At 33.9% G+C, this 27504-nt stretch overlaps 3 protein-coding genes across 3 annotated transcripts in view; 1 reads left to right on the top strand and 2 right to left on the bottom strand.

Moving 5' to 3' along the window:
- LOC138333645 (serine/threonine-protein kinase RIO2-like) overlaps window positions 1-11157 on the bottom strand; it is a 134472-nt gene extending 123315 nt beyond the window's left edge. The window contains exon 1 of the mRNA XM_069282150.1: window positions 11079-11157. The gene's annotated coding sequence lies outside the window, so the exon portion shown is untranslated. The remainder of the gene's footprint in view (window positions 1-11078) is intronic.
- LOC138333643 (uncharacterized) lies at window positions 526-10688 on the bottom strand. Its single transcript, XM_069282147.1, has 7 exons — window positions 10645-10688; window positions 7712-7953; window positions 6815-7018; window positions 5706-5842; window positions 5179-5333; window positions 4352-4469; window positions 526-3895 (listed from the first exon to the last, which is right to left on the bottom strand). The coding sequence occupies exons 2-7, from the start codon at window positions 7944-7946 to the stop codon at window positions 3656-3658; spliced, it is 1089 nt and encodes a 362-aa protein (XP_069138248.1). The 5' UTR covers window positions 7947-7953; window positions 10645-10688; the 3' UTR covers window positions 526-3655.
- LOC138333646 (centromere protein H-like) lies at window positions 10719-24296 on the top strand. Its single transcript, XM_069282152.1, has 9 exons — window positions 10719-10811; window positions 14469-14663; window positions 14936-14975; window positions 15574-15645; window positions 16690-16788; window positions 18716-18779; window positions 19254-19305; window positions 20607-20697; window positions 23519-24296. Exons 2-9 carry the CDS (start codon window positions 14495-14497, stop codon window positions 23667-23669), a joined length of 738 nt encoding a protein of 245 aa, XP_069138253.1. The 5' UTR covers window positions 10719-10811; window positions 14469-14494; the 3' UTR covers window positions 23670-24296.
- Window positions 24297-27504: the final 3208 nt, after the last annotated feature.

Below are 27504 nucleotides of genomic sequence, written 5' to 3'. Positions count from 1 at the left end.
AAGTGGTGGGGGGTCTTATTTGCGGACAACCCGCCTGATAACATTGATCTCTGAGGTCACCATCTTGGATTTTTTAATGTCCTGTCATTGTTGTAACAGTCGTATGACAGATGGGTAATAGCAAGATGTTCAAATATTTATAATAATAATGAAGACGTATAATCACCCGTTAAATATGCAAAATTTAATCGCACTTCAAAATCAGTTGGTTTACTGTATTGTTTATTATAGATTACAAGATTTTATGAGAAAATGATCTTTTTCTGAAATTAGGGATGTTACACTCATGAACTAATAAAATAACTCTTAACTGCTTGTACTGGCTCCGATTTCTCGAAACAAATGAGAAGTGCAGACTTAAGTCAAAACTTAAGTTTTTCTTGTTATGTAATTTATATTAAAACTTTAGACTTAAGTCAGTTTTGGACCTAAGTTTGTTTCAAGAAATCGGAGCCTGGTATGATTTTTAGGTATATTAATTAATTATAAAAAATTGTTCAAAGAAACAACACAAGGTAAAAAAAAATCTTTAAAATATTTTATTCAAAATTCTTTGAACAAGCTTTGTTATGTTTAATTTTTACATTATACATGTGTTACTTATAGTTATATGATTAACACTTTACCAGCATTGTAAACAATATGTATGTCTTGGCTATTTCATCCTGTGGTCAGTTTCAAATTTAAATTTGATTTGGACAACTTCAATGAGAAGAAACAGCTAAAATGTGAGAAAATTTTGTGATATCCATGCAAGTCTCAAATACAGGGATTACAAATTTCAAGGATCAAATACAAAAAAAATCCACCAGCTGCATTGATATTTTGTAATCAAGCTTTTACATGAACTTACAGTACTCGAGACAAAGGAGAACTCTCACATGAAAATTGAGATAGATCGTTCCAGAATATACAAATTTATGTATAATTTCAAAGAAAAAAGTAAGACCTTGAAAATAATATTCCTGGATGGATTGCTTAGTTTTTTTGTCATATTGTATAGAGTGAATACAAATATTTAAGAAATTCATTAAAATCTGTTCAAAGGTGAAAGAAAGCTGGAGTAAACAGAGCAAAACCCCTGACCTTCTGTCAGCCTAAAGTTGCTGGCCTTGCAACCCGGAGGTGAATTAAGGTTTTGTAGAACTTTTTGACATCTGAACCATGCAGCCACTTTTGCCCATGAAAAACAAACAAAGAACATGAATAAAAGGCATTTTGTGGTGCTAATAAGAGAGGCTAAGGACAATTTAAAATACAATATCACAACCATACGAGAGCACATTTTGTCATCTAACCAAAGCATCTTCAGGATATATTACACACAAAAAACAAGAGCACATTTTGTCATCTAACCAAAGCATCTTCAGGATATATTACACACAAAAAACAAGAGCACATTTTGTCATCTAACCAAAGCATCTTCAGGATATATTACACACAAAAAACAAGAACACATTTTGTCATCTAACCAAAGCATCAATCTTAAAGATATATACCACCCAAAAAGTCCAACCTATTTCTATGCATGTAAAAACAAGAAATTCATGGGAATGGATGTCACTTTTAACCTCTTCACCCCTGTAATCTCATAATAGACTGGTTCTATCCTTCAACTGGAAAACTCCAAATGTGTCCTCAGGGGTGAAAGTAGATTTTTCCCATCAAACCAAAATTTATCCTAGCACTTTAAGTAAGGAAGGTGTTTATGAATTTCAAGTCTGATCGGCTCAAGGGAGATTACATTAATGCACAGAGCAACAGTAACTAAATTTCACAGTATTACAGTTATTTTGGCATTTTAACACTTTAAAACAACTTTAAAGTGACAATTCATTCTACGAGAACATTAAAACTTGTATATATATCGGAAAACCCCCAGTTCTAATGGAAATTAGATCAGTCGGTTTTACTGTGATATGTCAGAAAATCCCATGGTGATAAAATGCGTGTGAAATGTTCAAACTCACTCGCTGTCCGCCATTACACATTGTGGTCGAATATCTTGTATGCCGAACCCAGTCCCTTGCTCGTAGAGTAATGCTACTTTTGTCTAGAACTGCTCAAATCGCTCTGACAGAAGTGTGTTTACCTTATTAGGTAAATTGTTTTGCCTAAAAAATCATTATATCACCTCCACAGTGGTTATGTAGTTCATTTGTTTAACGAGCGTGACTTTGGCTCGGGTATGGGTACAGCTTACATATTGTACCTGCTTAATCGTATTGATCAACGATTTGTAATTACAACGGTATCAATTAAAATACTAAATAATGACGTGGAATTTGTCAATATTTTATGTTATATGTTTCATAAGAAATGTAGAACAATACATTTATGCCATATTTTGCTTCTTGGTTATGTAAAAGAATTAGCCTGAGTGAATTGTCCCTTTAATGGAACATGTATAGTTTTTAATTCAACTTTAATGCAAAAAACCTGCATTCTTCTATTTTCTTTTGTATATCAAAATAATCTATAATTTTAAGATAATTATATTACTGTATGTATATATCCATATTCTTTTTGGGGACATACAGAAAAAAAAAAGAAAAAAAAAAAAGTCAACATGTGTAGATTGAGAGAGTTTGCACCAAAGATTGCTTGTTTCAAAAGATTCTCTTAGCACCTTTGTTAAATTCTAGGTACCCGGTAGTTTGAAACTCATCTACTGTTGAGCCTTGTTAAATTGTGGTAATATGTCGGAACATCTTAACCACTCGACCACCGCGGCACCTGACTTTGCATTAAATGCAGACTGGATATATGAACTCCTTACTGGGTTTCTTTAATTGATTTCTTTTTGATTTATGGCTTAGTTGGTGCCATAATTTTATGAAAGGCTAGTCAAAATTTGTATTCTATTAAGCGCCCCTTTATTTTTTTTTTTTCAGCACCATGGGCATTTATTAGGTCAAGTACGAATAAATTGTTTACTATCTATATATTTAATTATATTTATCTATCAACAAGGAATGTCAATATATAGTTTACAAAATATTACAATCATTAATATGTATGATAACACAATCTATATAAAATCTTATATGATATTGAGTTTTGTATTCCTTTAGGATTTTATGAACCATGTATTATACAAGCATAAAATCTCATATGGAATAAGCACACAATTAAATTCAAGAAAAGTCTTATCACATGGAAATGAGGAAGCAAAAAAAAAATGAATGAAATTATATTGATTACCTTTTCCAATTATATTGCCAGCAAAATATGTAGAATTTTATCATTCCCTAAAAATATGTTAATTTGCAGTACATGTACACTGGCAAGCATATACAGGAATATTCTCAATATACCAGGGGATACTTCAACTGTTGTTATATCCACCCCTGGACTATGACAGAAATACTGGAGGCTTTGTGTGTGACAACAGATGAGACAGGTTGTTTGGCTATTTAATGTACATCAAAATAATTTCAAAGAATACTGTATAGTCTATAGCTTTGAAGCTGGATGGTCACTCTAATTCAAGGGAATTCTCTGTAGGCCTGTGATTGGTCAGTTTGTATCTAATGAAATGCCTACAGTTTCACTATGACAAAGTCTAGGGATGGATATAATGGTAGTGATAATAACCCCTAAAATATTGAGGATACAATAAGGAAATCCATTTATATCAGTTCATCCCCAGATGTTAATGTCTCTTGATATTATAGATGGTGTACAGTGACATAGTCAGTTTAAACACGGGTGTAAATAAGACCGTTATTATAGGTAAACTGTAGTACTGTATATAATACATGACGTCCTTCACGGCCACAACTCCCAGAATACTCAGCATTCCCGCCGTGGTCGGGGGCAGACATCTCATCTTCCAGTAGTCCAACATATGTCCCAGCATTGTCAGGTCAAAGTTCATAGTTAGTGCATCCCCCTTAAAACAAAAGTAAAACACTTAAGTGTAATTCTTGTAAATGATGAATGAAAGTTAAGAAATTTCAGGTTCAAACCCCAATCTGGTTGTTCATTCCCCCCTCCTCTTACATTGACACTAATATAAAGATATTCAGTGTAAATGTAAATTATGATGGTTGGAGCCACAGAGGGCTGTCACAATGGGAGAGGGGGGTTGGGTGGTTGGTTGGTTGTATGACTGTAATATTATGGCCACAAGACAACAACCCCTTTCTATATTGTGACAGCCCCCTGTGGTTGGATGGTTTGATCATTAATTAGTGACAGCAGATAATTTGTTTTTCTCTCTTTTGCAGAGTTTGCTATATATTGGTTGGATATTAATAAGAAAAGATTTATACAGACTTAGTCTATTTTCAAATCCTTTTGTTCAATTTTTATCATGAAGTTGACTTTAAAACTCCTTTATACTCACCAGTACGTCCCCGAGGAGATGGACGTTGGTCTGAATGGTGGTCTCTACAAGGTAAGCACAAACCAACAGACAGGCCAAAGCTAGCGTCCAGGTCCCAATCACCGTCAACAGACATATCCTACAGGAGAGAGAAGTCACCCCAGGATTAACAAGAAGGAAAGCTCACCTCTGGCAGCCTTTTAAGACCAAAGAACCTAATTATGCACGTACATTTTTGTCCATTTAGTCTCTTGAAATTCTGAAATCATGTGTTTTAGCCAGTGTCTTTTCTGCTTTTTTAATTAACTTTTAAAAAAATATTTAAGGCTTTGTGCTCGACAATCTTTACTTCTTACCAAATACAATAATTTAAATTTAAATCAAATGTTAAAGATGCTCCATCGCCGACAGAACATAAATGATATTCATCATTTGAACAATAATTGGTGTTTAATTGTGTATATATATGTCTAATTAACACAAACAGTACTTCATTCTATGTAAGATATAGTGCCATAAAATTTCTTCGGGATGCAATTAATTATTTTTTATAATTTTAACTTGAAGTAAAATTAGAAGCTCAAACTTTTCGATGGGGGTAATGGTGTAAAGTAAGTAATTTTTGTAACTGAAGAAAAATACTAAATCGTTTGCTCCTGTTGTTTTTGATAGTGAAAAAGGCCGTTTGTCAGCGGTGGAGCATCTTTAAGCTAAAGTATAAAATAAATCTATTATTGATTTATAATGAGTTCAAAACCATTCTTTTATTCTTGGTTTCATTGTTAAGCGGAATGTTGTTTGTTTTTTTTAATTGAGGGTTTGTAATTTTAAAACATTACTATATTTACCATTTCTTGATCCTTTTCGGTGACAGTTTATTTTTGGCAAACATACTGTCATACAGATAAAACACCAGAGTTCCGAGTCCTGTGGTGTAGCACAATATATATACAGGATAGGTTAGAGGTACACTGCTCACGTCAAAACGCTGGTGAATCTCATTCTAAAAATAACAAATACACATGGATAATCTTAATTTACTTCTTTTTGCAATTTATTTCACAATTGATAGTTCATTTACTATTGTCTGAATGCAGCTATCTAATTAAAACCAAAATATCAAACTACAAGTCTAGTCTTTGCAAATATAAAATTGTGAGATGATAAAACTGATTCATATAAAATGAACAAAACAATAATGGCACAATATCTAAACTGCAGTGCAATAGTGTCATTTTTATTAAATGAAACACAATCATTTTAATTTTAGTGCACTTTAGTATGGTAGGGTAGTGCACTAAGTTTAGTTCACTCTCAACTGTTCCGTTCACATTGATGACAGAACATCCTAGAGTTTATCCTGTTTAACACTTACTAGTAAATCTGTAAAGTCTTTATGCCAACTAACAAGGCTCATGTTAAACTGTTCCTGTGTTGTCATGGTGACAGGGTGGGAGGGATGATGTGTCTTTAATCTCCCGTAGTAAAATAGTAACTGGGATATCACAGCACCTGGAAAGGACATACAAGAAATGGGATTATCTCCCTTGGATCAAAGGACCCTAACTCAAACTATTTATAATTCTTGTAAGACTTTGGTTGTCACACAGTTTTTAGATTACTGACACTGGTTTTAATAGTTACTTCCACAGCCTATCCTGAATTGCAGCTTCTAGGAGCCTTCTGGAAGCCTAATCCATTAATATGTCTACTAGGACTGGGTATTGGAAGGTCTAATACGATACAATACGTATTGACAATACACTGAAATAATACACGATACGTATTGATGATACAGTGGACCTCTTTTTCAATTCAGTTGACCCTTGTATTTCGAATATTGTGACAATAAAGACAAGTTTGATTAAATAATCTATAATCAGGAAAAAAATCTACCAAACAATTGATTGGGTTTATCATCTGTGTAAATTAATTTCTGTAAATTCGTATACTTATTTATGAAAAGGCATTTCTAATCCATCTAGGTGATACAGATGCTTTAAACACTTCCTCTTGATAGAAATGCTGTTACTTGAATGATGTTTTAGATTAAATTTTGTTTGGAATTTCCTATGTCTATAACAAAAACAGTAGGGTGAGTTGTTTAAACGATACAGCGATATACAGCATGTTTGTGTATCAATATTTGATACGTATCGGTATATCGATATATTGATCCAGCCCTATAGATGTCACTACAGATTCCTAATGTCATACATGTTAATTTTAATAATGCAAGTCTAGATTAAATATATTTCAAATGAAAAATCAAAATCATTGTAATATATCAATTTTTGTCAGGAAAACATATTCTTTTGGAAAACACATTTCTTCTTTCCATATGGCAGAGTTATCTCCCTTTCAAGAAAGTATTGATTGTAATATCGTTTTCTCAGAAAAATATGACATTATGTTATACCTGTAAAAATATGATGTCGCAATCAATGTCTACCAGTACTCGGTAGACAGAACATGTACACCTACCATGTAGATAATTGAATATAGCAATAACAGCAGAGAACAATGAAATAGCGACCAGTATAATCTGGACGGTATCTCCACGTGACAGTCTCATTCTCTCCATCTCCGGCCACATAGCCACACCACCTCCTACACTCAGACTGTCCACCTTATCTTTGGCTTCAGCATGCTTCATTATCAGGGTCTGGCGATCTTTAAACACTCTGCCTGTGTATAATAAATATAAAACTTCTTTAATTAATATGAAGAGAGTTATGTAACAAATACAATTCAATATGGATAACAATTATATGTAAGTTTATCAATGGAAAAATCATGTGATCAATTCCATAGCAGTTGATTATTGTTTATGTTTACATCTATGGCAATTCTCATTGGTCATTTTCAACCTCTCTTGATTCCGATTGGCTTTCATGAGTGTCGACTTACTGTACTTTTTTTTATTATGTACAGGACCTAATCTTTTATTCTTAAAAAGATAGATGATTGATGTTATTTTTGACAAAGCTAATATACAATGTGTATATATATTACAATACTAAGCAATTTGACTTGATCTTGCTACTCTTTGCCATATATGTGCAAGACTCTTGTATGTATGTACATACTGTATGTGTTACCTCATCTGAGCCCAGTTTCACAAACATTCCATTAATTTAAGGAATTCCTTAACTTAAAACTCTCCATAGGAAAGCATTGCAGATTTTAAGGAAGGCTCTTTAACTTACGATTTTTTCCTAAGCTTATGTAATGTTTTTCTATGGGGAAATTTAATGTTTTTCTATGGGGAAATTTAAATTAATTAAGGAATGTTTGATTTAGAACTCATGACAAGTCCGTATTTATGACAATCAATGCTGAAAGTGAAAAATAAAACTAATGAATTATTAAAATATAGACCTGGTGTCATTCTCAGCCGTTCTAGCGTCGGGCTTGTCTTTGTTTGGAAGCTGTCATCCTCTCCCAGCTTTTGAATGTGATTTTTTGTTACACTCTTTCTGTCTAGCCTCTGTCTAAGATAGCTCAAATTGTTCGAGTCTGGAGTCCTGGTTCGGCGGGGAGTCGAGCCATTTGCTTCTTTGATTAACGCCTTTGTCCTGGCAGATCCTGGAGTTTCTTGGTTAGTTCTGGCCATATCACATCTAAATAACATAAATGCATTTACAAAAACCCTAACCACTAGTTTGCTAAATTTTTGTATGTACAAAAAGTTTGTGGCCGTTTAAAAAATGATATATGGGCCAGTTGTAATTAATCCCATCCCCGATTATACTCCAGGGGTTACTTTCACAGTCGTTGCATATTATAATGTATATCCCCCCTGGACTATGTCATATTAAACCGATGACAATATAAGACACAGGTAATTTCAGCTAAATATGGTCCTTTCAATACGTTGTACTACATCAAGAGACTTAGTAATAGTACACTGTGGTTGACCATAAGCGTCTGCTTCTAGTTTTGGAAAAATGTTATAACCCTTTCCAAAGAACATAGTAGGGATGGGCGAATAACTTAATACAGTATATGTTTCCGCTGTTAGTTATATTTGACTGTACATATGCATGGCTCTGAAGTTTGGGCTCATGCACTCTCTCTGAAATCATCAATGGACGTGTTTACAGGCCTGTAATTGGTCAGCTTTTTTTTCTCCTGAACTGCCTCCAGTTTTACTGCGAGATGATCCCGGGTGGATATAACGTCAGTGATAGTAACCCTTTTATTATCGAGGATGAAGTGATCCCCAAATAAATTTCAGTAGTGTGATTCACAAATCAGAGATTTAAATAGTAGGGATAAGAAGGTAGCTCATAGCCTTACTTAACGACGCCCGCAGCGGAAGCTATCCCAGAGTGCATCGCGTGTCTAACTTACAGTCGAGTACAGTCTAACGACGCCATATTGAAACTACGCTTCGTCCGATGAAGCGATCTAGGCTATAACAGGAGATGAACAGAAAAAAAACCACCAAATAGCTTAAAGTTTGCTCTTTATTGAAAATGTAATTTATTTGAATAATCCATCACATTTTCATAATTGTAGAGGTGTTAGACTAAATAAACGTAATGTTAACTGTGAATGTCCTCATCCCGACATGATTACTTCCTCGATCGGTACAATCGATCGCCCCGTGAAATATTAATATAATAAAACCCGCATACTATGATTTCAATAATTGACCAATTTCCATTTAGTTTTCAAATATTTGTTGCTTGGTAAATTTTAAATGTTAATATATTAAATTGATCTAATTTGAACATATTGAACCTTTTGAATTTTCGGAGGTAAAACTGTACACAAATCATCGAAGCTACCCTAAATTTATACTGGCGACGATACTGTTCAGATAGGGTCGTGAAAGATAGCACAATTAAAACCATGTACTCTGAATTCAATAATTGACTGATTTCCATTAAGTTTTCAAATATTAATTTTCTATTGGTTGAGTTTGTACATATGGAAACTTTAAAAGCTCAAGTACAAGTGTTAACAAATTATCGATGGTACCCAACATACATGTATCATGGCGAAGAGATAGTGTCGATCGAGCTGTGATAGCGTAATTTGATATCTAATTAACGGAAAGTGATTTGCAACTACTATGTACTGGTCTCATACTGTCATCAGTGAACCGTCGGCCATAACACCTGGCCACAGCCCCAGGTCATCGCCTCACTAACTCAACGGGGGTCCATTTACCTGTGTCTGAGTCTTGAAGGCTATACATTAAGTTTGTAAAATAGTTAATATTTTTCTAATCTTAATTTTCCCAAACAGCTTTATTTATAATGCATAGAACCATATTGAAATAAAAATCAATTTTAAGTGAAATGTAAATATTCCGCTTCAACAGAGATTTGAATATAATTTATTTAACTATCCTACTTTACCAAGCAATTTTTTTACTAAAGCCGAATTGAATTTCCAGGTTTAAATTCATTTAATTTATATGTGTCGTAATTTTCATTCTAACAAATCAAGAAAAGCTTTTATGATATGTCATTAATCACCAAAATTTACTAACATTATGATCATTACTTACAGAATTTTCAATACATAGGTTTTAATTTTACAATTTTTCATAAAAAATAACACGTAAAATATACATGCATGAGATGAGCGTCTCTAATGTAACAGTAAAAAAGTTATGAGATACTTTTCGATGTTTATTGGTTTGTAGTCAAATATGCCGTACACAGCTTCACGGGCTAACACTATGATAACTCGCCTCCAGCTATTAGTGCGCAGACGCACGGCTTGGTCTCGCGGTAACCGTTCATCCGTTTACGATAACGGGTCACACTTAATAACGACAACAAACGACAACAAACGACAACACGTTAAATGCAAGGAAAAGTTAGTGACAACACAGGATATGTTATTCAGTACATTAAAATGAATATTTCTACCAAGTTTTATGAAGATTGGAGCAAAAATGAAGGAATTAGAGCGATTTGAATATTCTGAAATCGGCCGCTGGTCAACGATAGATCGAGTGACAAGAGGTTTGCCGTGACGGTATACCGACAACACATTGTAACATCGAAAATGTTTTGAAAACCTAACGACAACAGAAGATATGTTTTTTGTCAAATAGGTGTGTACGTGATATCGCGAGAACAGCCCTAGTTACTTATCCCAATACTATTTAAATCTCTGGTATGATTCACAATTGATTTTATAGGTGGTGATCAGAAGGAATCTCAGTACAAATACATTAGATTTCTCGTTAATGGGCCATTTCAAATAATCTTAAGCGTTATTTAGAATATATGGGCCTATCCTAGCCCAATCTAATAATGCAAACGTACAGCGCCGAAATGTTCACTCACTCATTTGTTTGTATCTGCCGCTCCAAAGTTTGTCTCGGAGACGCTTGTCTGTAACAGTCCAATGCGTTACAAACATTTCACTGCCAACGACACCGGAAAACGGAAGCGGGAAAAAGAAATAAACACAAACACGAGTTTTTTCTCTGTTAGACAGAGGTTGTGTTTTGGTAAGTATCCCCATCAAATGGCGCTATTATTTAATACAATTTGAGTGCGTTAGGTGCCTATGTCTGAAATTGATCAAGTCCAGTTCAATAAAAATTCGTTAACATGATATTGCGGTAACACTGCCCCGGGGCATACAAACAGTAATCCCTATTGAGATTCCTCCTCTAGACTCTTTTATATTCGGACGTCTGATAGATGTCTCTCGTCGGAATCCCTACTCGAGCCTTCTAAACTTTATTCTGGAAAATCAAGTCAGGTTGACCTACCTCTTGTAAGGGTCTATTACAGAAATAATCCAACTGCAGTGGTTCCCATACTGGCACACACTGATAGTGTAGATATTTTTCTCTCAAAACGCACATATATTATGAAGTGACATGTATTGAAAACAAAGAACCATCTCATTTTGCAAATGATGTCTTGTTCTATCGCTACTTTGAGCAGCCACTGCAGTTGGATTATTTCTGTAATAGACCCTTACAAGAGGTAGGTCAACCTGACTTGATTTTCCAGAATAAAGTTTAGAAGGCTCGAGTAGGGATTCCGACGAGAGACATCTATCAGACGTCCGAATATAAAAGAGTCTAGAGGAGGAATCTCAATAGGGATTAAACATACAAACAGTAACCGTTAAATTTTTTTTTATGACTGACAAGAGATTTGATGATGTAATTCTGGTCAGCAACAGAAAGATGATGACGACTGAACGAGTAAATAGGCCTATCTAATTATATTAACTTTCTAATATGGCCGGAATTGCATCATTTCATCTGTTGTCTCGAAAAATAATTTTATATATAGTACATGTGTAACACGACAGGAGAAAATGTAGCGGCCAGACCGGGATTCGAACCCGGGACCCTCAGAAAACTAGCCGAGTGCTCTACCGACTGAGCTACCTATTCACCAATGATCGATCCAGTCCAATCCCGCTACACTCCTCCCTCCTTTCTCGAAGTTTTCGCCCTCGAAGACACACGAGACCCTTCCAAACACCACCACTGTGGGTTATTTAGTTGGGCGCCAATTCTGTAACAGGAGAGGAGAAAATGTAGCGGCCAGACCGGGATTCGAACCCGGGACCCTTAGAATACTAGCTGAGTGCTCTACCGACTGAGCTACGTATACCTGGTCACCGATGATCGACCCAGTCCAATCCCGCTACACATGTACTGTAGATTAAAACCGAATATTTGGACTGTAATCACTACCAAGGATATAATAAGGGCGCAGCCTTCGGGCACAAAGTGCAAAGCACTGTTAAGTTAATAGATACACGAAAATATAAGAAAAAAAAGTTAAAAAACACAATCTTCAAAATTCAATCCTACACACTGACAGCTTCAGTTTGCGGCTGCCTTTTTTTCAAACATAAGGGGAGGTTGTGCGTTGCTCCAGTACTGCATGCTCTCTCCAGTAAATATATATATATATTTTACTAATGAAAATGCATAACAGGGATAATTAAACATCTTTTTTATTTTTTAGATAAGAATAATAAACACTTTGAAAATTAAAAGCTATAGAATGCAGTCAAAATATCCACCAAGGCGAAGATGAGCAGAGGAATCATGACGTCACATAACGTCAACAAATGGCGCGAAATCAAAGGATTCGCATAAGCACGGCACTCCAGGCGTTGAATGGACACAGATAAATCAAAATCTTTGAGTTCATACCTTTGAGTTAATGCTAGACAATTATTACATCATATACTTCTACAGTTAAAAGTGTGTCCTTTTATTTCTAAATTACATCTTCTACATGAAATAGAAAATAAAATAAACAAGTAGAGCTTCACTCTTCCTATGCCGTGCATAATTCATATTAAAACATGTGGCTGCACCCTTTAAGGCCTTGCCTTCAGTCATATTAGTGAGAAAGATTTGATCACTGTCTCTTTACACTACTAAACACCATAATAGACAACTATGAACTGGGAATAAAAACTGTTTTTCTCAACAAATTCTTGTCTTATTGAATCAAAAGAAACACAAAGATAAAGCTTAATAAATTTCACAATGTCTTAATCTTGTTTTAAGGATGGAGGATTTAGAAGAAATGTCTCAAAATTTTCATTAGAAAATATGACGCCACATGAAATGACGGTAAGATGGTAAGTCTGGCGCCCACAAGCTACATCAAAATTAAATTGTTCATGTGCTGGCGGATCTCAAAAGGAGAATCAGTCGTCCTCCAAGGCCATGGTCAGAGCACAAACACAAAAGTGCTTGCAACATATTTGTCCAATACCCTGAGTTACAAAAATATTAAAATCACTACTAAAAATATACATTGTAAACTGCATTATTTTAACTTTTGAAAGTAAATAGTGGTTTACAGAAAGGAATTATATGACAAGGATAAGTCACACTGGGTTTTGGGCAAGTACGGTGCAGGAGCTTTTAATAAAAATGTGTTTATGCACTGATGTGATGTTGGGAGATGACTGATTTTTCTGTGAAATCTGCCGGCGCAGCCTTTGGTTGGGTGTGAGGGTTACCGTCTTACTTTCTGAAGCGTGCTCTCATTTCATGAGCTGTCATATTTTTTTAACAAAAATTTAGACATTTCTACGAAATCATCCGTCCCAAGTACTTAACGTTGTGCAATTTAATTAACTTTACGTTGGTGTTTCATTTGACTCAATAAGACAATTATGTGTTTGTTGAGAAAAATGGTTTTTATCTTCCAGTTCATAGGCGTCTCTCATGGTGATTAGTAGTGTAAAGAGACTGTGACAAATCCTTCTCGCTTAGAAATCCTTGTTTACAGTAACATCTTGGTGAAAAACTTTATCAAAGAGTCTAATTCACATGATTGAATGATTTGTTTAAAATTTGCTTTAAAATGCCATCCTCCATGCTCCAGGGGTATTTAATTATAACTACCATATGCATGTGCACTGTCATTTTTCTGCCCCTGGGAAATTAGGTGTGCCAGGGGCTTTTGTCAGAACTTTATCAAGCCCAGTTTTAATCAAAATTCATTAACCTTATGAAAGCACTGATAGTTGGTTTACAACCCGACCCAGTATAACAGTAAATTAGGCTGGAATATGTCATATAGTTAACTGAAAGCAGTTCAGGAGAAGAAATTAGTGAGCGATTATAAGTCTACAAAGTCCTTTGAAGATTATATGTGGAAACTATATATATAAGAAAGTGATCGACGCCCAACTCCAAAGCCACATCAATATATTGTCAACCACATGCATGCACTATCCAATTCTTTTGATGTACATACATCAGAGGACCAATTAGATTAACTGTCTTATTTTTTGTTGTGCACACAACCTTCAGTATTAAAGATGTAAAAAATGGGTGAAAGTGGGAACCCTGCAAACTAAATATTAAAATAGGTATTGCAAGCCCAGATAGGGCTTGGGCTGGATATTCCAGAAATAGAGTCCTTTTCAGATAAAATAGTGTCTGTATAATTGTAATGGATATCAGAAAAAAGTGAGGGTTTTCTTGTGTGCTTGAATTGGATATATATTATGGGAATGGTGGAAATGTGAACCCTGAACCCTACAGTATATATCAAAGGAACAAAGTCTGATTTCGATTGTATGTTTCTGTTGTCCTTCATGTATATATTGTAAGTTTCCTTGTTATCTATAGCTAGATATATGTTGCATTGTTTCTGACATTCAGCGGTTCAGATGTAGCGGACCAGTGTAATGGATGTTTCTCCTGCGGCTGGTGACAGCCGTCCACAGCCGATGACCTCTACACCACTAGGATCCCAGGAGGAGGAGGAGGAACACCAGGAGACCAGTACTACTCTCCTCGCCAAACAAGACTGGCTCCAGGCTCAGATAGATAATCATAAGGCTGAGGCATTGACAGGTCAGTATTAAATTTAGTACATACCGATTGTAGGCAGCAAGAACTTATTTTGATTACAATCTGGTATTTGTTTTATAAATATGTATGAAGAGAACCTAAAATTAATTAAAAAAAGAGATTCAGGTTCAACTGAAGAATCAAGTAGCATTCTATTTTTCTTTGAATATGTTGTACATGTACACTATCATGAATTACATTTTTTTTGCCTGTTATTACTTAATTAAATCTATTTCAAATGAAATTTTTAATTAAGATTTTTTATATGTAATCAGGAGGATCTGTTGCTATTGATGACACAGGAGGAACCGAAGTGTAAGTACTGGTACCACTTACCTTTTAACTATTCAACACATTGTCATTGGGTGGTCATAGTTTTGGTAAGAACCCTATCAAGATTTTGAGTGAGCAAGAATAAACCGATTCTTATTCCCCCTGGTTCTCAATTGAGAGAGGGCTGATGGTGCTGTCTTTTCTTTTATTTGCATGTGTATGATTTGCCCTGTTGTCATTCTGTCTTTTCCTGTCACTACTACAATAAATGCCTCACATTGTATTTGAACTCATGACTTAGAGGTGAAGGGCTTGTAGTAATTTGTTGTGACATTTGAACCAATCGGCTCAAAATTCCCAGTGAATTTTTTCAGAGAAAATACCAGCTGTCAGTACCTGCAACTGTCCCATATAATTCAAATTCATGACCTTGAGATGGAGCAATTATAATATGTTGAGACATCAGCTCCCTTAAAAATGCTTGTGTTCTATCTCGTACACTATTACTGTAAGAAATAGCCGATGACATTCAAAATTGTTTATATAACATCAATGTGTGTACTGGTGTACTTATAACAATCGGTTATGTAATTCACACCATCACAACATTTGTTTTTATCTAAATATTCGGTTTGTGCAGATTGGCAGATTTGGAGAAGAAACTTGTTGAAGAATATATTGAAAAAGATAAAAAGGAACTCATCATAAGGAGGTACAGTATAAAGGTCACCATAGCTAAAGTGATGACAATTATTCTGTCTTTGCATATTACAGAGTTAGCTCCCTGGAAGGTAGGTTTCAGTTGTTACGTATTTATTTTTTTAAGCTCAATTTACCTCATTTTCTATGTAAAGTATGACCTTACACTGGCAAACACATGACATCACAATAAATACCTACAGTACCTGCAAGTGCAGAGTACTCTGTAATATGCAAATACAGAGTAGATGTCATGGTGGGTACAGGCCTTTAAAAGTCCTTGAAAATCACCAAGTGGCCTTGAAAAATTCTTGAAAAATACATTTGTTCTAAAATCAGATTTCATTCTTCATTCAAAGTTTGTATTACAAATATATATATAGTGTAAAATGAACATGAAAGTTGATCAAACTTGCCGCGTTGGTGGGTGATTCAACCTGAAATCCAGCTTTTAAATTTTGTACTCTGGACTGTGTTCTTGTTCTAATTTAGACACAACCCAGAAATTCATTTAATGAACTATTTCTTCATCCATAGTCATCATTGATGGTAAATGATCATGAAAGTCCTTCATTTTTTTTTTTTTTTTTTAATTTTTTTTTTTAATTTCTGTAAGTGCAGAAGCATTGATTAAAAGAAAATTGTTCCAAATGAAAAATTAAAGGACAAATAAAATCCTAGAAACAGAAGTGACAAAGGAAGACAATTTTATGACTTGTGCCCTACCAGGTCTCGAATTTATGATATACAGCACAGAACTGCGCAAGGCAAACATCTGGATGTGGAGCATTGGTGTAGCCGTTGTTATGTTTGGCTAGGGCATTGGGTGTCTAAGATTGTGAATTTGAGCTCCATATATAGGGTATGATTCATAAAATTGCCATCCTTCGTCGCTTGTGTTTCTAAGATATTATTAAATTATCAAAAACGCTGCATCGAACATGTGTTGTTGATCTGAAGGCCTAGTTAGATTTGAATTTGCTGTCCAAAATGTGATCTGGATTTTTTTTTAAAAAAGGTATGAATCATATTTCAAAATAATCTTTACTTTTAATAGAATGCAGATGGGAAAATTCCTTATAAAGCAGTTATTTGAGAAGTCGACAGCAAATGACGTTGATCCTTCTGAAAAGGAGAAACAAATTGTTAGAATAAAGTAAGTAAAACAAACCTAACTAAGGAAGTTTATTTTTTCTGTTTCAAAAAACCACACTGTATTACAATGGGAATGTTATTCATCTAAAGATGGGAGTTGATTTGATTTGTTGTCTTTGTCTATACAGGTATTGCAGCAAAAGCAGAATAATGTATATCTTAAACAGGAAAAATTTGGTATTGGGGCATTTTTTATTAGTCAACTTTCCAACTGTTTTGCAGTTTAATCACTGAAGACTATAGTCTTATTTTTTATGTGTCAAGATTTTTTACTTTTTGATATGTTTGCATACATGTGGCTATATTGGCAGAGATGCAATGGAAACAAAGTAAAGCAAAAATTATAACACTACAAATAATTCATCTTTTCAGAAGTACAAAAAGACCTTCAACGTATTTGATGATATCCACAAAAAAAAAATTCCAAGTATATCTGACATGAAATGAAACACTGTAGGATTAACTTCCCGTAATAAAAAGACTAGACCTCAAAGGGACATCAGAAAATATCATTGCCAACATTTGAAGCACTTAACAATGCACACAAACAGATTATCTGAAACGGACAGTGACTGCCTTGTTTCTTGATTATAACCTTCTGTATATGTATACTCTTTGTCTTTTTAGCCCACCATCATCAGATGGTGTGCTATTCAAATCGTTTTTCGTCCGTGGTCCGTGGTCCGTCCGTCCTACTGTCCGTCCTTTAACAATTTTTGTTACCGCTATTTCTCAGAAAGTACTAAAGGGATCTTTCTCAAATTTCATATGTAGGTTCCCCTAGCTGGGACCCTAGTTGTGCATGTTGCATTTTGGGACTGATCGGTCAACAATATGGCCACCAGGCAGCCATCTTGGATTTTGATGGTTAAAGTTTGTTACTGCTATTTCTCAGAAAGTACTGAAGGGATCCTTCTCAAATTTCATTTGTAGGTTTCCCAGAACCCTAGTGTGCAATTGCATGTTGTGGCTGATCATTCAACAAGATTGCCGCGAGGCAGTCATCTTTGAGTTTGATAGTTAAAGATTGTTACCGCTATTTCTCAGAAAGTACTGAAGGGATCTGTCTCAAATTTCTATGTAGGTTAACGTTCCCTAGGATTCTAGTTGTGCTTATTGCATTTTGGGACTGATCGCTTAACAAGATTTGGTTTTGATAGTAAAAGTTTGTTACCGTTATTTCTCCTAAAGTACTGAAGGGGTCTGTCTCAAACTTCATATGTAGATTCTCCTAGGACTGTAGTTGTGCCGTATTGCATTTTGGGACTGATCGGGCAACAAGATGGCTGACCGGTTGCCATCTTGAATTTTGATAGTAAAAAAAAGTTTTTCACTGCTATTTCTCAGAAAGTCATGAAGGGATCTGTCTTATATTTCATGTGCAAGTTCCCCTAGGTTCTTAGTTGTGCCTATTGCATTTTGAGACCCGTTGCTAAACAAGATGGCCGACAGGCCGATATCTTGGATTTTGATGATTAAAGTTTGTTACCGCTATTTCTCAGAAAGTACCGAAAGGGATCTTTCTCTAATTTCATATGTAAGTTCCCCTAGGATCTGCGTTGTGCATAATGCATTTTGGGACTGATCGGTTAACAAGATGGCCGACAGGTAGCCATCTTGGATATTGATAGTTGAAGTTGTCATCTTGGATATCGATAGTTGAAGTTTGTTTCTGCGATATATCTCAGAAAGTAAGGAAAAGATCTTTCTCAAACTTCATATTAGTATGTAGTAAAAGTTTGAAAAGCAGAGAAAACACTTCCCATTGTTAGATGTAGATCATTCTTTGGTGGGCACCAAGATCCCTCTGGGATCTCTTGTTAGATTTGATCTTTCATACACTTGTTAACATGTCTTTTAAAACTTAACATGTCATTATTTAAAACTTATTTTGAATGAAACGCAATGAAATTTGTTGTTGGTTTCAGATATCTGAAGGATTTGCTGGATAAACAATGTGCACTTGTCAGCGGAATCTTGAAAAGTGTAAAAGTATGTTTTTTTAATTTAAACACAATCAGAACACCAAATTGTTGTTGTTCTTTTCACTGTGTAGTTTGTTTATCTCTAACATTGGTCAAAACATTTCTTTCCATCCTGATTAATATACCACAGCCAAGTTTTCACATAAGGGGAGATAATTACTCCTGTCAACGATTTCAAAATATAAAAAAAAACAATGTGGGTGAAGTTTGATTTACTCTTGATTGCTCTCACCTTCTGGTAATTGTGATGTTATATTTGACATGAATTCTGAGATGTAATAATTACCAGAAGGTAGAACAAATTAATAGTAAACATATTTTACTCCCGTTATTTTGGTATCTCGAAACCCACATATTGCATGGATTTTGTCATATTTAGACCTTGAAATGATTTAGAATAATAAATTGTTATATATTTGGAAAAGTTTGAAGATAGAATTAATTTTATGAAATGTTTTAATATTCATATTTTTTTTCTAAGGAAATGGAACCGAAACAGAAAAGATTGGTTGAACTCAAAAAACAGAATTTTGGTAAGAGCAATCTTAAGTGTACAAGTTTTTAGCCGGGCAAAGAAAACCAGTCTAAATGCGTTCATTGGCCTTCCAAAAGTTCTCACTTATTAATACGACTGTCAAGTTATGCTTAGTTTCCCAGTTCTGACCATTAAAGTAAAGAAAAGTTGAAAGCATTGAAAACGAGGCTGCGTGGAAATGTAACCACGGACATAGTAAGCCGGGAGGACGTTTTAGAATTCCCATACTTTAAATTAATTTCTTCGTACGCAGACAGATTTTGGCGAGAGATTTTATTTTTCTATTTCATAAGAAATTATACTGGATACATTCACACCATTTTTATCGACTTTAGCCATCCTTGCCCGACTGTTCACTTTAAGTGTACAAGTTTTTAGCCCTCCTTGAACATAGTACATATACTAATTAAGACCAGAGACAATGAAGAATGAGATGAAACTATTATCAAGCTATAAAGGTTTTTAATTGAGGTTAATAGTGAAACACGAAAATATTATTTTCTCTGCCATTTCTGACATGCTTTTCTGTTTATACGAACCTTGAGTTATCTCCCATGGTATAGATATATTTTATTACGGAGTCATCTTCTGCTAGATTTAATTCATCTTGTAACATAGATAATAAAACCATGATATATGCAACATGGCAATTATATTTGAGTCAAGTTAATGGATTTGGATACCTAGAAAAAATATCTTTAGATACTAAAGGGGGTATTTTTAGCTCACCTTGTTATGATAATGTCATTTGTCATAGCTGGGTGAAAATTTTGACATGTTATTTTTTCTTCAGTAATCTATCAATAAAAAATTGATTCCCGTAACTTTTGATGGATTAAGGTGTGAATACTATTTAAAGGTATAGAAAAACATGTATGATTATTAGCAACAATTAACACAGAATCTTTGAGACCCAAAGCGCTGCAAAGTTGGTTGAATAAATGATATTGACTTTCATTCAAGGTTACCTTGGAGTCATTTAGGCTTAAATCTTAAAATGGTTTCTCAATATTTTTGGAAACTGAAAATTTTAATATAGGGACTGTAACATATCGGATTTTAATCAGATTGATAACAAAGTGATTTTTATTCCCCATTAAGGTTCATATAAGATATATGTAGTAAGTCTACAACACACTATGGTGATATCTTTAGTCCTCAGTGGTTCGTTATAACTTTAATTAATTGTTAAAGTAATTATTAATTACCGATCTGTGGCATACAATGAACACATCCATATCATCTTTATGTACTTAGAAAAACTCAATCTTCCAACATATTTATGGTTCTTGATTTCAGATCAGATGAGTAGGAACAGACAAGATATGCAGACTCTTCATGAACGTCAGAATCCACAACGTTCCACCAATCAGAACCAAGAAATAAAGAAGTAAGTGTAACGTGTGGTCACAATCACTGAGACCTATCTTATAAGGCAGCTACAGGAATCTTATCTTTTCTCTTCTTCCTAATCTACTTTATTCTTCCAAACGTCTCCCTTGATACCACCTCTCTTGAGTTAAGCGATTGCCCCTGTCAGGAAGGCTTCAGGTTCTGTTCCAAGGCCAGTACACACTTAATATAAGTTTATAAATTTTCTAGTTTCTACTCCTGTAATTATATTATCATTTCATGAAGGGGAGATAACTCATATATTTATACATATAAGTGCAGGATATTTAAGATGTGTGTATGTATGTTTGTAGTACTATATATCGTACAATAAACCAAACTAAACACTTGATTAGCATCTTTTGATTGCTGTTTCATCTTTCGTTAAAACTCATGGAAACTAGAAACAAAAATATATATCAAGAAGGGTGAATGGTAGTAAATTATGTAATCAATAATTGTTGTCTCTCTGCTAATTAATTGCGATTCCAAAACCTTCAATATTTACTTAATAGTATACTTAGTTTGCTTCCAAGATATAAAATGTATGTTGATTTTCTGCAGCTTGTACATTATAGATAATGTTTCTGTGAATAACCCATAATTATGATGGATTTATTGCTTGTATGCAATGACCAATAACTCTTTGACTCCTACATGCATAGCCATGATTAATTGGTTCATTCATATGAAGATTTAAATATATATCACCAGAATACAATAGACTGTTCAGTTAACCCAAATTCTTAGAAACATCAATTTTCTCCCCACATTTTGTCATAGAAAGCCTTTTCTCTGTGGTGTCGCCTTTTCTCCATGGATATTCTTGACACCTGTGTTCTGACTCGTCACCTCGTTGAAGCATACCTGTCACTTGACCTTCGGTGCCCTGGGCTATATGTTTGTACCGCTTGTTTCCTTGTTGACGACGGTCCCATTGGAATTGTTGTATTGTAACATTGTGTCATAGGACATGGATTGACCTTATTTTGTATCATGCATGGAGTGTTAAAAAACCTAATACAATGTAAAAACTTTGTTGACATGTAATCATGTAAAAACAAACTCTTTCATGTCCCGTTCAGGAAGAACTCTTCAGAATGAAAATGTTAACTGAAAAGTGATATGATTTAATGGCAGAGTTTTTAGTGAAAGTCAATTTGTTAATGAGAATATCTAGTACATGTTACAGACAACATGTCATATTGAGGAACAGAATAGATATAAATCAGTCAAATTAAAGGAAGCTAATATATATAAAGGATCTTAAATGAGTGTTCATTTCATATGAGATTTTAATAAACAAGTCTTAGAAGTTTTTATTTTAGCAAAGAAAATTTAAAACTTTTGAGATGAGTTTCATTAAATCTCGTATGAAATGAACAAAATTGGAGATACTTATTATTATCACATAACTACAGCAACCTACATTTCAAACAGCTTCAACGTCATTAAATAATAAATATAATACTTAGAAGTAGAGAGTTCATAAAGAATAAAATGTTATGGTATATTTAATTCATTTTGTATAAAGTCAAAAAAATAAAATGTTATGATATATTTAATTCATTTTGTATAAAGTCAAAAAAATAAAATGTTATGGTATATTTAATTCATTTTGTATAAAGTCAAAAAAAAAAAAATTATTGTGTATTTAAAGATGCTCTACCGCCGACAGAGCATTAACAATAATCATCATTTGAAAAATAATTGGTGTTTAATCGTGTAGATGTATGTCTAATCAACACAAAAAGTAATATAAAATGATTTATTTTGCTTTTGGCACAAGCGCAGTCAGTACTTCATTCAATATAAGATATAGTGACACGGAATTTTTTCGAGATGCAATTAATTGTTTTTGATATTTTCATCTTGAACTAAAATTAGAAGCTCAAAGTTTTCAATTGTGGTAATGGTGTAAATTAAGTAACTTTTGTAACTGAAGAAAAATACTTAATCCTCTGCTCCTATTTTGATACAGAAAAAATACCATTTGTCAGCGGTGGAGCATCTTTAATTGATTCTATATGAAGTAAAAAAAATAAAAAGTTATGATATTTTTAATTCATTACATATGAAGTGTATATAGCATTCTTATAGACCATCATTTATAATAATGACTCTTAATTACTTATTTATTCATTAATTATTTATTTAATTAGTTTTTACATATGCCATTAGACTATATATAGGTCATTGAGTAGGCTAATGATAAATAATTTACTGGCCTGGTAAGTATTGTCTGACAATTAAACATAGTTACAATGTCCTCTTTGTTGTCAACAATTCTGAATTTGGAATGGTAAGGAGAGAAGGTCATGGTGACTGGTACACAGTGTCAAATATGGTCACTGTCTCTCTGTCTGTAAGCTGTGCTTCTTTTGGTTAGGTGATAGAGCCATTAGTTATCAAGCCAGATAATTACGTTTGGCTTTAGTCAGAGGAATCCTTGATCTCCAAGAGTTACTATCATATACGCAGGAAGAGAACATATGTGATTGTAACTCTTGGAGATTGAGAATGAGTCAGTAGAATCTGAAAGCAACTAAATTTTTTATGAAAGAAAACCTTATATAATAATGTTAATGGCAAAAAAAACCACTATAGTGCAATTCAAAATATATATTTTTTTTACCACAAGCCCTCCACCTCTGGGCTCCAAGATCGAATCCCATGTGGGGCAGTTGCCAACTTGCCAGGTCAATAGTTTTTCTCCAAGTACTCAGGCTTCAACTACAAACCTGGCATGCCCTGAAATGGCAGGTAATATGACATTAAACTGATAAAACTAAATTGTATTTTTGCTTCTCTCTATTCAGTTTGCTTGAAGAACTTGACAAGATTCTGCAGAAGATCACTATAACCCGTAATACGTTACAAGCAGTTATTGTTGGTAGTGGTATCAACTGGGCCCAGGATCCTGCCATGCAAGAACTGGTGCTGGAAATAGGCAAGAAACTAGAACTGTGATGCCGATCATAGCCCCAGGAATGGTAATCAGGCAACAATCTAAAACTTTTAGTGAAATCAGTGGTAAACAATGTTAATTCTAAACAAACTTACAGACTTGTGTGCCAGTACAAGTTATAGTAAAATTACAGTTATTAAATTACACTAGCAAACTATTGAGTATTTTCAATGATACATTGGGATACAGCCATTTAATATGTCGTTTTCAATACATGTATACCAAAATAATGTGGGTAAAGTACAATTTACCGTTGATTAGTCCCACCTTATAGTGATTGTGACGACATATTTTGCCACGGTTTTTGTGACATCACATTCAGCAGAAGGTGTAGACTAATTGATGGTAAATCCTACTTACCCAGATCGTTTAGTATCTTGAAACAAACGTTTTGAAAATAGCTAAATCCAAAAACTCAGACCTACTGAAGCTACTGTTCAAAGTTTAGCTTAGCTACAGACAATTAATGGGATTTATCTTTGTTACAGATTGATATGTCGAAACCCAATGTGTTCAATTTTAAAATGAAGGCAAACAAAGTGATTTTCCTTTACACTGTAAATATTGTACATATGCAAGTAATGAATTATCATGTATGATTATATATTTAATTAAATATTTGGAATCATTTTGTGTTTGTCAATATAACATGTAGATGGTGGATATATCTGACAGATTCACTATTTATAGATGAGTTCCAGTGTAATTGTGCTGCATGTTTGCTCTCTGCCAACATATTAAGCTTTGAGCTTTATGATAATACCATATTGGTAAAGTAATTAGGGCCCCCGCTTCGAGATGCGGGTGCCCTATAGTAATCAGGTTGTCCGTCTGTCCGTCCGTCCGTCTGTCCGTTTTTTTTTTCTTTTGCACATTAATGATGGAAGGGAGTGGTAGTATTTTCCCCATATTTTACATGAATGATTCCCCATCCATCCTAGATCTGCTTGGTAATTTTTCAGGCTGAAATTAAATTAAAAAATCGGCCATCTTGGATTTTAAACATTTAAAAAAAATCACAATGTTGTTGCTCTTAACTGATAAACATTTTTGTTATAACATTATGATGCAAAGTTGTTCAGAATTAAACAAGGAGTTGACTGTCCAAAGGTAAGGTCATGGGCCAAGGTTACTAAGTCGAAGGTCAAGGTCAAATTTATTTGAGTTAATTGTATGCTCTTAATATAATGTTAGCTTGGAATCAGGATTCAAGTTAAATACTTGGAAGACTTTTTCCAAAGAATTATAATAATGTACCATCATCGGTTTCCCAATTAATGTTGACATTAATTATTTATTAGCAACATATAGCTAACACGGAAGAATTCGTTGTCAAAATACTACTTTTCCACTTAAGCACGTCAGACACATAGCGGGGCCCTTTCTGACGTGTCAGTGTTCTAGTTTGCAGTGGAAGTGATTAATTATTAGATCATTATTTTGAATTTATTATGGATTTAAACTAATTTTTAAAAAGATCTGACTTTTATCTTTGAATAATTTATACTTATATAGTTATTTGGTATTAATGCAAAGCTTATAGCACAGGAAAAATAATAAAAAGATATAGAAAATTGAGTTCAAGTACTTGGGAACGGATCCTTATTTTTTCTGGTGAAAAAAACCCTGATAAATTTTCTCCCCTTGGAGGAATGAAAGATATACATTTGTAAATAGATTGGATTAGTGAACTATAGAGTTTAAAGTAATGATTAAAAGAACAAAATTGAACTGAATAATGGTATAAAGTCTTGTAAAATTGTCAGTTCAGAAATTTTAACTGATATTACAACATATGACTATAGTGTAAATAATATATAAATTTTCATGAGGGTCATAGTGGTGAAATGTATCCTGACAGACAGTATTACATAATTTACCACTAGGCCTCTACTTCTAGCTTTTGAGTGTGAATCCCACACTGGGCATTTGCCAGGTAATGACTGTAGGTTGGTGATTTTTTCTCTGGATACTTTCCTCCATAAAATCCTTAAATTACAAAAACAATAATACACAATATTGAATTTCAAATAGAGTAAGTGTGTCTAAGAAATGCATTCCCTAACACAAAAATGAGAAATACCTCAAGTGATTGAACGTTTCAATCCTGATCCATTTGGTATGAAGATCTGAGGTCATACCTGGTTGTTTATATGTGTGTTTGTCATTGATGTGTACAGGTATGATAGATAGGTGTATACAATGTTGATTTCTCCAGGTGTGTGACCTACCTGTACATTCAGGTAAAACGTCAGGTAAAACACCACCTATAGCCATTGTCCACTAATAAACAAGTACAGCTATACCTGATCACTGCACCTTCTCTGATAATTAGTATGGGAAATTCATTCCATGGAACATCATATACAAGTGATGTTTTAAAGTGAATAGTCGGGCAAAGAAAACCAGTCTAAATGCGTTCATTGGCCTTCCAAAAGATCTCACATATTAATACGACTGTCAAGTTCTGCTTAGTTTCCCAGTTCTGACCATTAAAGTAAAGAAAAGTTGAAAGCATTGAAAGCGAGGCTGTGGAAATGTAACCACGGACATAGTGTGCCGGGAGGACGTTTTAGAATTCCCATACTTTAAATTAATTTCTTCGTACGCAGAGAGATTTTGACGAGAGATTTTTATTTTTTCCATTTCATAAGAAATTATACTGGATACATTCACACCATTTTTACCGACTTTAGCCATCCTTGCCCGACTGTTCACTTTAAGGCGACCAAGAAGTGAAAGCTTATATAAGGCAAATACTTATATAACTGATATAAGTAAATATTTTATGTTGAATACCATATTTTCCATAATAAGGCCACTTACATGTTCTCCAGAAAAAAATTCAACTCATTTCATAGAAAAATTGAGGTAGATGGCGATTTTGGTCTCTGTAGCTGACGATAAAATAATGTTTGACAACTGTTTGATAATTGTCTCAATAAAGGTGTCCCCTAATTAAGCCAATTACCCTAGCCCAAACGCCTTATTATTAGAAAATATATGGTTTAAGTCTTGAAGCTGGCTAATTATTTTCTTCTCCAAATGATGTATTATTTTAGCACCTCAAACATTTATATTTCAATATAAAATTAACAATGATCAGGGTTAAAATGTGTACAGATATCTGAAGTATGCTGGTGTAAATGTTGAGAAAGTGTAACAAATTGGTCGTTTCTGCATTAGCAAGCAATTTTTTTACATAGACTTTGCTGTTGTAGTGTCAACTATGTCAATTTACATTGAGTGCCACATTATTTTTCATTACTACATTTTTGTAGTAGAATTAAAAAAAAAACCAACTCATTTATGTAAAAAAAATAGGAAATATTTTTCGAAAAGGAAAAAGTTTAAAGGTTTTTTTTTTGGAATCCTATTAAAATATTGTCTCATTTGACATATAGCTATGTACAAAATGTACATTATTCTATGAAAAAAAAATATCTTATGTAAAACCAATTTGTATAGTGCAGTTTGCAGGAACTTTCCAATCCCCAACACACGTGTACGGTGGATCCATGCGGTTTGAAGTCCACGGTGCATTGGGGATGCTGATTCAGGTTTATTCTCTGGTGTTTTGTCCTTGTTTATTTGCATTGAAATACATATTTTAGTATGTAGATAAAATTATAGTAATATAAAATATTCATTGTATTTTTGTCAAGTACAATAAAAATTATGTATTTGAAGGGGATTCAAAAATCAAAAATGTCGTTTGTCTAGATCAGCATCTCAGTATTGACAAAAACAATGTTAATGAGTTTATTTTAGATGTAACGATAAAACTATTGATAAAAATATTGTTGAAGTTTCGCAACAAAATACTTTTTGATAAAA

This window comes from Argopecten irradians, chromosome 10, assembly GCF_041381155.1.
Source record: "Argopecten irradians isolate NY chromosome 10, Ai_NY, whole genome shotgun sequence".
Taxonomy (NCBI): domain Eukaryota; kingdom Metazoa; phylum Mollusca; class Bivalvia; order Pectinida; family Pectinidae; genus Argopecten; species Argopecten irradians.
The sequence above is the reverse complement of the archived record's forward strand: the minus strand, read 5'-3'. Positions and strand labels throughout refer to the sequence as shown.

Bases quoted from the DNA above. Each gene is read 5' to 3' on its own strand.
- LOC138333643 (XM_069282147.1), bottom strand. From the start codon at position 7,946: ATGGCCAGAACTAACCAAGAAACTCCAGGATCTGCCAGGACAAAGGCG. The intron at 5,843-6,814 runs GTAGGTGTACAT...TGTCCTTTCCAG, and splicing joins TATATTCAATTATCTACATG to GTGCTGTGATATCCCAGTTA. The intron at 3,896-4,351 runs GTGAGTATAAAG...TTTTGTTTTAAG, and splicing joins ATCTCCTCGGGGACGTACTG to GGGGATGCACTAACTATGAA.
- LOC138333646 (XM_069282152.1), top strand. From the start codon at position 14,495: ATGGATGTTTCTCCTGCGGCTGGTGACAGCCGTCCACAGCCGATGACC. The intron at 15,646-16,689 runs GTACAGTATAAA...TACTTTTAATAG, and splicing joins AAGGAACTCATCATAAGGAG to AATGCAGATGGGAAAATTCC. The intron at 20,698-23,518 runs GTAAGTGTAACG...CTCTCTATTCAG, and splicing joins CAGAACCAAGAAATAAAGAA to TTTGCTTGAAGAACTTGACA.